This window comes from Salmo salar, chromosome 20 (genome assembly GCF_965601325.2).
Source record: "Salmo salar chromosome 20, fSalSal1, whole genome shotgun sequence".
In the NCBI taxonomy this organism is placed as follows: domain Eukaryota; kingdom Metazoa; phylum Chordata; class Actinopteri; order Salmoniformes; family Salmonidae; genus Salmo; species Salmo salar.
In genome coordinates, this window is record NC_138310.1 from 20,336,413 (window position 1) to 20,348,889 (window position 12,477).

Sequence of the window (12,477 nt, forward strand, 5' to 3'; positions counted from 1 at the left end):
TCACACATGTACAAGTGTGTATTAATACGCATGTCTGAATTAGATTTTTTTGTGTATATCCCAACTCTCCCTGAGACACCCTCGGACTGTTGGGTCACAGCCAGGGTCTGCCATTATCAACAGCAACCCTGGAGCAATTAGGATTAAGTGCCTTGCTTAAGGGCCCATCGAGAGATTTTTGACCTTGTTGGCTCTGGGATTCAAACTAGCAACCTTTCAGTTACTGGCCCAACCCTCTAACCTCTAGGATAACTGCCACCGAATAGACAGCCCAGTCCAGCCCAGTATAACTAATTCCCCTACTGGTGCAACACTGTGCCAATATTTGTTTTTATTTCTAGAGAATGAAACATGTGGCATGATGTAAAAGTCTCTAGACACAGTTAAGTACTACACTTTTTTCAAACCTCTGCCTGGAAGGTAAATGATAAATGATCTCAATGAAAATATGTTTAAAGACAAGTTCAAGCTCACGCCTCGGTTTGCTTAGATCACATCAGTATAGTGTGATCCAGCCAAGGCTCTATTGAATCAAAACCTGTATCCAGACACAAAAGCAAGAGTGTAGGAGGAATGTTGTTTTTCCCCATCGTTCAGATCTGTATACCGGTTTTGATTAAATATGGTCTAGTGTTTGGTCTAGTGCGTAAATCAAGAGCAAGACATTCATCGCAGAGCTGCAGCCCTCTGGGCATCCTTATCACTGAAATAACAGAATGATGTTGAAATCCTATACTCTCTGATGAAACTAATGTGAAAGTTCACATGTGCAGAATGAATAAAGCATTAACACACCATAATAATTAGTCATGAATTTCCTGAAAGACAGAACTTTGTGTGTTATTTCAAACAGGACCAAAGACAAAGAGAATACACATACCCGTATTTCTTGAGGAAATTCAACAAAAAGATCAACAAGGACATTCATTTCATAGAACACATTTCTTTAATACAGTAGTTAGTTACACGGATGTCAAAAAAATACAACATATATGCATAATAATAAAACATTCATGAAGTTCCCTTTCCCCTCCGGCACCAAAAGCCCCCACCCCACCTGCTTCCCCGACAGCATTTGTCTGCTGCCATCTGCCTGTCTGCCCCGCCGTCTCCTCCTCAAAGTATGTAATTAAGCTGCAACACCTTAACTCTTCTTACAAACCCCCCTCCCTCCGCCAGTCTCCTACCTTCACAAACAACAAGCTTAAGAAGATATTGTCTCTTTGCAAACACACTCTCCCCTCTTTAACATTTCATTCATTTAACAAGTGCTTGTAATAAAACAAAAAAAATATCAACACATCTTAAACAGCAAAAGTATGAAAATACTGTACAAATTTGTGATTTACCCAGTGTAAACAGGTTTGCATATGAAATACGTAACAACAACACAAATAAACCCTCTATGACTGTCTGCCTCTTTGTTCAGAATTCTGGTCCCTTGTAGAGTAAAGAATAACGTTTGAAAAGGACAACAGGAAAATTATTGTGTCTGAAAATAATATTTACCTCTGTCACTTTCTGAAAGTTTGTGGAAGAAAAGGAAGCAGCGATATGGAGATCAGCCAGCTGGCCCCAGCTTCAGGGTCCAGTCCAGGGGTTAGAGGGAACCTCTGTAGGGTCGAGGACTCCCTGGGCTTCTCCCCTACCCAGTGAGGCACCCGTTGGGTTGGAAATGGGAGAGAAATGCACATATACACACAAGTAAATTCATCTGATATGGTTCATTGTCTCTTTTACGCCTTAAAAACATTTAATTACGGACACCAAAAGTTTGTGCGTTTGCCAGTCAGTGTTCCTGTGGTGGCAGCAGGGATCCAGCCAGCGGTTCCACTCCACCTATCCCTCCCCTCTCTTTACACTTTGGTGGCCAGAGACTGTACCTCTGACTTCTGTGTCTGGGCGCTGAGCGTGGAGGACATGGAGCTCATCTGTCCATGCATGGCCTTCTTCAGGTTGAACAGGCACAGGCACTGGGAGCGGAAGCGCAGGTCAAAGAAGGCATACAGGAAGGGGTTGAGGCAGCTGTTGACGTAAGCTAGGCAGGTAGCATAAGGGTGGGCCACCAGGAGGAAGCGCTCAAATCCACAGGAGCTGGGAGCCAGGTTCAGGTAGGAGAGGGCATCCATGCTCTTCAGCAAGTGGAATGGGGTCCAGCAGATGGCAAACACAACCACCAGAGTGGTGATGATCTTCAGAAGACGCCGCTTCTTCTGGTCCTCCTTCCGCAGGTTGTTAAAGTGGCGCGTGACGGTGCAGCCAATGAAGCAGTAGAAGATGGTCATGGCCAGGAAAGGCAGGAGGAAGCCCAGGGCGGACGAGGACAGGCTGAGCCCTGCGATCCACAGAGACTCATGTCTCTCGTTCAGGGTGACCAGGCTGAAGTCCATGGCACAGGTGGTGCGGTTGCTGTTGATGTCGTCCATGGTGGTGCGGAACAGCAGAGTGGGCACGGCCAGCAGGCCTGAGAGGAGCCAGATGGCCCCCAGGGAGGCCAGCATTGTGCCCCGCGACCGCAGCCGGCTGCTGGACAGAGAGTGGACGATAGCCAGGTAACGGTCAAAGCTCAGGCAGGTGAGGCAGAAAACACTGGCGTACATGTTGACCATCACCACATAGCTGCTGATCTTACACAGGGCCACACCAAAGGGCCAGTGGTAGCCCAGTGCTGTGTACACCGCCCAGAGGGGCAGAGTGATCACAAAGGTGAGGTCAGCCAGGGCCAGGTTGCCTATGTAGACGTCTGCTGCTCGGCGCTTGGACTTGGACCTCCAGACGGTGAAGATGACCACTCCATTCCCAGACAGGCCCAGGATGAAGATGAGCATGTAGAGGACAGGGATGAGGGAGTAGGACGGTTCCCACTCAGAGTAGTCACACATAGTTTCATTGTCACCATAATCATAATCATCGCTGTCTCTATACTCCATAGTTGGATCCATGCTGAAGTCAATTTTTTGTTTGGAACGAAAAATAAATTATAATGCTAAAAATCCTTTAGAGTGGAAAAAAAGTTTCTGTGCAGTCCAAAACTGGTTCAGTAAAATTCAAATAAACCAATTGTCAACGCTGAAAACGAAAGAAAAATTCATGTTACAGGAATGGTCAGTCCCTATCAGTCGCTGGAGAAGAACACAGACAGTATGAGTGAGTGGGGCAATGCTGCTTGGCTTTTTAAACTCAGTGCTCCACACCCCTTGTTCCCTCCCTCCCAGGAAGAATCCCCCTCCCCATTAAACACTTAGCCCCGGCACCACCCTCCTCTTACCTCTCTCTAGCACAGCACACACCAGGATTCATCCAGTTGCGATGACGCCCCGTCAAGCTTTATTCATATCATTTGAAAATGGAAAGAAAAGCCAAAATATAAGGTTAAATTGTCTCCCTAAAAGGTGATCTATTTTGAAATATTTTTGAAAACGTTATTGTTCAGAATTTACATCAATTTAAGTTATGTTTATTTCAATTAATAACTTTTCATTTTCAAAATAGTGCAGAAAAAATACAGACTAATTCGACATCAGGTTTGTGAGACTATAGACAGTAAGCTCATAGCAAATGGTGCTACTTCCAATGCAAATGTTTTTGTTAGGATATTGTAAAAGAACAACATGTTTGGTGCACCATGCTGCCTCTGCAATGATTTCAACATTTGACCAATCAATTAAACACACGGTTTCAAAGATGTTCAACTGATTTTGAGAACTATTGTTCAATCTTTAGGGTTCATGGCATGTCTGGACAGGCAAGTTTTCTAATTCACGACTGAACTACACATTACAATGTAAATGCCACAATGCTAAAAGTAAGTGCTTAGAGATTTCCTAACCTGATGGTCTTGCCACTTACATTTGGCTATCAACATGCTCTAATTAAAATGTAATAACGTGTAACAATAACAATAGGATAGTTAAAATATTACAATAATAATTCATACTAATCAGCTACATATGCAACGTTGTTGCATGCAGAACTTCGGTGTGTCTGGATAAAAACTTGAAATTAGATTGATAGGCGGGCACTTTAGAATTGGTTCAACGGTTTTAACGATTAAATTCAATGTAAACAGACAGCTCAGGGGGTGTGAATTTAATTCTCACCTCTAGGGATTAATTTCCATGATAAAAAGACACAAACATGCAGGATAAACAATAACAAAAGGAAACGTTGCTTTCGGGTTAACACACAGGCTGACATACTCCGGCTTTTAAATAAAACTGTTTAGAAACTGGGAGAGAATGCATAGCCTAATCAAGGTCTTTTGGTAATTGATTATAAGATTTAATCTCATCATCCTTATCCTATAGATTGGTTCGTTGTAGCCTAGCGATTAGAGCATTGGGTCAGTAACAGAAAGGTTGCTAGTTCGAATCCCCGATTTGACAAGGTGAAAAATCTGCCGATGATACCCTTACGCAGGGCATTTTTGATATTGGCTGACCCTGGCTGTGACCCACTCCCCAAAGGTGGCTCAGGGGAGTTGGCATATGCAACAAACAAAAAAACATTTCCAATTCACACTTGAAATAGGATAAATATAAGCACCCACTACTTTTTTAAGTTTCTGATCACATACAGTCAAAGCCCCTTTCATGTTTGAGATAAATGGGTAAATGAAAAGTTTACAGTATGTAGAATATGATGTTCATCAAACAATCAAGAAACATAAATGTGTCTTTAATTCCAAATGTGCATGTCAAAGTCTTTCTGATCATAGAACAGTATTTTCAGGAAAATACAACACAAGGTTTGGAGGGTCAGTTCAATGACTCTTCGTTAATTCTCCTGCCACCTAAAAAAAACGTCATGTGAAAAAATCGATTTTCAGCCCAGGCCAGATTTTCTAAGAGTTGATTCGGGTTGGGCCGGCCGGAGTTTATGCTTTGCGCAGCATTGTAACCTATGTTTGCGATCAACACGTGGTGGTGCCTGTGCGAGAAGCGTGCCTGCATCTCTCACAGAACTAGAACGAGATTCACTTTCTATGATCTCGCTCCCTTTCTCTGCTCTGATAGACATGAGCCTGCAACTATCATCTCTCCAGCGTTGCACTTCATCATTTATTTCCTTAGCCCGCGCGAACGGTTCTGGAGGAGCTGCAGCACCCCTGATACATTTAAATACATTTGCCAAAGTTATAGAATTACTCCTGTCTGTTCAGAAATAAATGAAATCATTCACAATAGCCCACTACACCATGAGAAGGCCTATAATTTAGCCACCGAGGATCAACAATAACGTATTCAAATAAAAAGAAATAGCTTCGCTGTGGATTGTGTGTAGCCCAACAAAAAGGCATAGCGGTCGGGGGAACGCGCGGTAAATCTGTCAGTGAACAGCATGCAGACAAAACAGGCCTTTCGCAATATTTCAAATACAATCGCAGGAAAACACCAGTTGGAAGGAAAATGGCTCGTACTGAAAAGACAATACTTATCTGTCTTGTGTAGCCTACCAAAATATTTTATCAAGTTCCAAATATTGTTTTACAATGTAAAATGCATCAAATCAAATCAAATTGTATTGGTCATATACACATAAGCATAAACTCTGGCCTGCCCAACTCGAATCAACTCTTAGAAAATCTGGCCTGGGCTGAATGCAGGAATATCTAACAAGTAATCTAACAATTCCACAACAGCTACTAAAGGGATGGAATAAGAGATATATACACATAAATATATGGATGAGCGTTGACCAAGCAGCAAGATGCAGTAGATGGTATAAAATACAGTATATACACTACCGTTCAAAAGTTTGGGGTCACTTAGAAATGTCCTTGTTTTTAAAAGAAAAGCACATTTTCTGTCCATTAAAATAACATCAAATTGATCAGAAAAACAGTGTAGACATTGTTAATGTTGTAATTGACTATTGTAGATGGAAACGGCAGATTTTTTTATGGAATATCTACATAGGCATACAGAGGCCAATTATCAGCAACCATCACTCCTGTGTTCCAATGGCACGTTGTGTTAGCTAATCCAAGTTGATCATTTTAAAAGGCTAATTGATCATTAGAAAACCCTTTTGCAATTATGTTAGCACAGCTGAAAACTGTTGTTCTGATTAAAGAAGCAATAAAACTGGCCTTCTTTAGACTAGTTGAGTATTTGGAGCATCGGCATTTGTGGGTTCGATTACAGGATCAAAATGGCCAGAAACAAAGCCCTTTCTTCTGAAACTCGTCAGTCTATTCTTGTTCTGAGAAATGAAGGCTATTCCATGCGAGAAATTGGCAAGAAACTGAAGATCTGGTACAACGCTGTGTACTACTCCCTTCACAGACAGCGCAAACTGGCTCTAACCAGAATAGAAATAGAAGTGGGAGGCCTTGGTGCACAACTGAGCAAGAGGACAAGTACATTAGAGTGTCCAGTTTGAGAAACAGACGCCTCACAAGTACTCAACTGGCAGCTTCATTAAATAGTACCCGCAAAACACCAGTCTCAACGTCAACAGTGAAGAGGCAACTCCGGGATGCTGGCCTTCTAGGCAGAGTTCCTCTGTCCAGTGGCTGTGTTCTTTTGCCCATCTTAATCTTTTATTTTTATTGGCCAGTCTGAGATATGGCTTTTTCTTTGCAACTCTGCCTAAAAGGTCAGCATCCTGGAGTCGCCTCTTCACTGTTGACGTTGAGGCTGGTGTTTTGCGAGAGAGAGAGAGAGAGAGAGAGAGAGAGAGAGAGAGAGAGAAAGCAATGGGGATATTTGGGAGGAGTCAGAGCACACAGATGATTGGACTCACTACACTTCTGAGCCATTGTTCATCGGCACGGTGATGCTGGCGCCCAGTAGACACAACACCTGCTGAGGTCAGCAGTACTCACTGTCTAATATCCTCCTGAAAGCCAACATCTCTCAGCTATTTATTGTGTGTGTGAAACGTGGGGGAAATAAACATAAATATCTATTCTTGTAGCCGATATTATGTCACTTGTTTTTTACAAACGAGGTGAGGTCCTCGGGCCTAAGCTAACAATGCACATGTTCTTTATATCAAGAAATGCAGCATGGGAATGATCAGGCCAGAAGTATACAGAAATATGTTTTATTCTCAATTACTCAAGCAACTCAATGAAAGCTAATCTCGGACACCATCTTCAGCACCTAGCGCTTGGTGCAATCACGGCTGCCAACAAGTCCCCATCAACATATTGATGGGAGACTCTGTTAGGGAGGACTGTACTTTTTTTGTTGTTGGCTGGATCATGTTGTTGTATTGTAGTATGTTTTAATTATGTAATGTATTGATTGTTGCTGCCTTCTTGGCCAGGTCTCCCTTGAAAAAGAGACTCTGGGTCTCAATGGGCTTTTCCTGGTTAAATAAAGGTAAAAAAATAAGAATAAAGAAAAATAAAGAAATAACAAGCACACCAGCATTAAATCATCAGTTTCCTCACCACATTTATAGGCATTCAATCGTTAATGTATACAATTCAATCAATATTTGTATTCTTTCTGGCAAATCACCTACATATTAAGGGTATCTATCCCCTAAATGACTGAAAACACACAGCTTTTATACCTGGGCATTTGGCAGGCCCACCCTTAATTGGCATTACCAACACCTGACACTGACATAGGGTGCATTCAAGATCTTCAAGTGTTTCATCTTGTTACATGTGTGAGTACTGTACATGATCAAATTCTCTGAAAAAAAAAGGTTTTTTTTCCAATAGATTTGGTTTGCAGGACGACAGCACAATAAAGGGGACGGACATATTGTCAGGTAAAAACGATGCATTTAGTCCTTAAAGACAAGCACACTCCTCCCCATAAATATAAAGTCACGCACGCATACACATCTAGGCAGTGCTCTGCCTCTATCTCACCCCCCAGGGAGAGGTTTGGCTGCATGCTGTTTTCAGGCCTAGAAGCCTTTAGATAAACATTTACAAATGTAGAAAATAAAGGAGGACAGATAAGAAACAGATGGTCAGATTAGCCCATCGTCTCATTCTGGGACATCCTTACAGATAAAACATAGCCTACTAACTTATATTGAATGTTTGATGCACATGAAACTATCTTTCCATGCTTAAATATGTTCTTATTAGATCATAATCAAGATTTGATTGATTTCTCTTGCTTCATCTGTTCACATATTTGTACATATTCATAACACTGTGACCATTTTACTAATACTGTATTTTGTGAGTTCATGTAACCTTGGTGGAAGTGTTTCCCTGTCCCAGAGTTTTTGTTGTTGCTGTCTCAGGGTTAGACCACACATGTGAGAGCTGGCTAAGGTGGCCCTGACACAGTTGTGAGTGCTTTTGATCTGGCGTTCAAATGACCATGCTGTTGCAATATGACTGCTTCTGTCTCACCGTGACCCTGGTCAAACCACGACTGTGTTGCTCTGCCTGCAGACTCTAAGAAGCAAGTTTTAACCATCTTAGGAGCTGGAGGAATAAACATTGTTGTTCCCTTCCAACAATCCAAACAGAATATCAGTCATTTTGAGTGTTCTGGAAAGAACCAAATTCCACAATCACCTCTGGGAGTGGGTGTTCAAGAATTCCCATATTTCATATTCTTTGAATCGAGTTTTGACTGACAGCCATCTTTGGTTTAGATTGCCTTAAATTACCTCCGTATAAAACAACAGGTTCTACGTACACAGCTGGATTTTATGAATGTCCGATATACCCTAAACAGCAAGTGAGCAGAGGGTCTGTTGTTTATCTCACTCACACAAAGGTCAGTGAGATCAATAACAGGGAACTTTGGGGACATTTATAATGGACACTGCATCGCCGCTTGTGTGGTGGAATATTGACTCAGAAATATACCACTTTTACTAGAACCTGTGAATTCAATATAGACTTTAATACAGAGTAGGAAAGCCGAGCCCTTCAATGGAAGGACTCCATTACATACGTAACCGAGCCGAGCCCCTCCATGAAAAGACTACATTCTCATATTACAGAGTCCTGCCTTTATAGGATTCTGTCTTTGCATAACGTATAGAGTCCCCTCCCTCTATATGAAAATAGCTTTCCTTGACCTTTCTTCATCATTATCTTTTCATCTCAGTTCTTGCTTGTTAACGCCCACATCTGACAGCTGTGTAGGTTATAATGGTAGCAGGCCCTGGTCATATATATGTTCCATTCCTTATATAGCCATTCTGTCTCAGCTCTTCAAACTGGACAGCCTAGATGCTGCTAATAATGGAAATGTAATCATAGTCATGAGTTTTGCTCCAACATAATTCCTCCTCTGGGACTAATTAGTCCCAAACAAAAACACAAAAACACACAAATCAAAGGCAAGGGATCATCAATCATCAAGCATTGGGCATACTTCACCCTATCTGGCCTAACGATTGGGACTCAAACTCAAAGAAGACCGGATCAAACATCTCCATTCATATACAATGGAAAGAAGTAAAAGATCCAATCTGTACAAATACAAAGTAAAATAAAACTGAAAATACAATGTAAAAGCATTAGCATGTAATACATAGCCTTGCCTGAGGTTATCTCAGTTATGTGAAACAAAGAAAATAAGAAAACCCTTATAAAGTCATTCTAAATACGACACTTAAACAAGATCCTTCCTTGCAGACACCTCTGTAACAACAGTGAAATCACAAATGAAAACACCTGTTAAAGGACTAAGGACATGGTCCGTGGACACTTGATACTTGAATTTCCCTATGTTACCTACAAGGTTAAGTAAACAAAATTCAGAAGTTCTAACTTCATTTATCCATTGTCAAAGGTAGAAAGGAAATAGAAAATACACTCCATAGTAAGTGATTACAAGGGTATACATATTGCAGCAGTCCAGTTTTCAATCAAGCACATTAGAGTCAGGTGCTTTAATAAAAACAGGAAAACCTTGATCATCATAATCATTGCAATCATATCCTCCTTCTGGAGTAACCCCATTTACCTAAAGCTAAATCCAACCAGTCCCAAGCATGGGTTCAATCCTGCATTGTCCTTAACCTCTTGTCGCAGTCCCTTCAGTTTGGTCATAGCTAAAGGAAAAGATCCATCTAGTACAGTGTTATTGGGAATACAAGTACAACAATCATCTCCAAACATCACACAGACACCACCTTTCTCAGCTAAATGCCAATTTAAAGCTTGTCTATTCTGCCATGTCATTTTGCTAGTTGCCTGTACCTGTTAATGTACAGTCAGTATAGTTAATGAATCTCTGTTGATTATAAGTTATCCATCCCAAATAGTTTAACAATTAACTGTAGTGTTTCCCACATCTATCCCATTATCTCCATAGCTGTAGAAACATTCATATTTACTTTTTACAATAGTAAACCTATCATTATGAGGACCATTTCATTCAGTTCTTATGTCATATGTTGCACATTCATGTTCTCCAACATATTTTGTTTAATTCACTTCTGCCTTTAGTGGTACCTAATGCCAACCTGCATTCTATGTTACACAAAGGAACATAATACTTTCTGTGACCACATTGAAAATGTTTCCATTTAGCACATTCCTTAACTGATGAAGGTTCAGGTACTATTAACAGATCTACCAAATGAGATTTGCTACACAATATACAATTGTCCATCCTATGTTTGGCTGTTGTGTACTGAGCCCACTTATACCAGTCATTCTTTACTGCTTTTCAAAATGTTTGGTGAATGTTTGATTCTGGGGTAGTTTCTTTATTGTGGCTACCCCAATTGTTAACAGATGTCCAGATTTTCTGCATCAACCCACTTTCTTGTGGTTTTGCTATTGTCTTAGTTGGTGTACTAGTCTCTATTGGGAGGTGATTTTACAATTTCTTCTAGGTTTGTCGCTGTTGCTGTCAAGGCCATTCTACCGTTCCTCATCTGTCCTAGTTTTCACTTTCTGTTAGAAAGACCATGTGAGGAGAAGTTGATGGTAAGAAAGTCGCCTTTCCATTCTCCTGTCGTTGTTTCTCCGTCCCCTTGGACAGCACCTCTGTCAGGGGTATCTGCCAGAGTAGGTATGTCATCCGGAGCAACAGGCATGTCACTCCTCCCCATCCCTGGACTCTCTGGATATTCAGGAGATAGTGTCGGTTGGCTGTTGGAAGTTGCTCCTTGATCCACCTCTTCTTCGGCTTCTTCCTGGCTCCTGCCTGCCTGGCGCAGCGATCTCCTCTGCTCCCGTTCCCTTTGGACACCCACCTGGTGTATCAGCATCCTCTGCGTCTTCATGGCCTGGTGGTTGTCTCCTCCTTTCCGACGGGACTTTGGTACAGTGGTTTAGATGGTACCACGTGTTGTTTCGTTTCACCTGGACGGCAGTTAACGTTGTTCGAGCCACCTTGTAGGGACCCTCCCTCCTTGGCTCATTCCATTCTTCCGGAACACTCGGACCTGGTCACCTTGGATCACCAGACGTGGAACCTCTGGTCCTGGTTCAGGTTTCTGCCTTCTTTCTGTGAGGCATTCAAACTTAGAGACTTATGGCCTCTGTTCTATGATTACACCATACACCCTCTTATTTCCATCACTCATCACACAACAAACTGACATTCCAGCTGAAGCTGGCGACCCCCTCTCCTTCTGGTTCCTAAGAGAGTGATAGCATAAGACTTGGAAAGCAAAAAACAAAACATAACAGTATTGACAATGTGATATGTTATGCATAAATATATTCATGAAAACCCGAAATCTGAGACCATGACAATTCCCACTCTCTCTTCACCTGACTCTAAGCCTCCAGGATACTTTTCTGCTGGGCTCCACAAAAATAAAAGCCCTAAAAAGCTTCCTCATGCTTTCACCCAGTCTTCCCCTTTTGGCCCCAGGTTCCGAGAGATGTTCCCAAGTCATGTCATTTTCACTTTGTTTCCCATCTGCTCCATTTCAACTGATAGCCACGTTACCTGATATGCATGTGCATATCCCTAATCAACATTATATCTTCTTGAAGAAATGCAATACTGTATATGCTTTCACATCAATGCCTTCAACAGGTTGTTTAGAGTACAATTACCCTAACATCGACCCTTTTTCATATGATGCATTAACCAATAAAGCAAGTAGCTCCCAAACCCAACCCATCTGTATGTCTACAGTGGAATATAGTCTCTGTCTCTCTCTCTCTCTTTGGTTCCGCGTCCTCTGTCATGGTGTTTTCAAGCTCACCCATTATTCAGCTGGACCTTACTTCTTGTGAGAATTATGCACCCACCGAAGAGAGACATGACGATCTTTACCACTGCAGGTGCTGTAAGAAGTATACCCCCAGCCTGGTGTATCTTGATGTACACTCAATCTCCAGAATTCAGCCCATGCCCTTGGTTATTTCTGGCTTCTTATGTGCTGCTTTTCTCCTGAGGACATACACACTAACACATGGGTTATTTCCTGACAACAGACTTTCTTCTTATGGCAAGATCACTAATTCATAATATTTAAATAACAGCCCTATGTAAACATTCTGTCTCAAACACCTCGCCTCCTGCCACAGATATATTTATACATAATGATAGCCAAATGATGGTCCCTACA

At 41.8% G+C, this 12,477-nt stretch overlaps 1 protein-coding gene across 1 annotated transcript; it reads right to left on the minus strand.

The window, feature by feature from the left end:
- Positions 1-927: 927 nt before the first annotated feature.
- Positions 928-3,140, minus strand: LOC106579928 (apelin receptor A-like). Its single transcript, XM_014160332.3, has one exon. The coding sequence runs from the start codon at positions 2,940-2,942 to the stop codon at positions 1,857-1,859; it is 1,086 nt and encodes a 361-aa protein (XP_014015807.1). The 5' UTR covers positions 2,943-3,140; the 3' UTR covers positions 928-1,856.
- Positions 3,141-12,477: the final 9,337 nt, after the last annotated feature.

Excerpts from the sequence above, each read along its gene's own strand:
- LOC106579928 (XM_014160332.3), bottom strand. The coding sequence starts at position 2,942 with ATGGATCCAACTATGGAGTATAGAGACAGCGATGATTATGATTATGGT.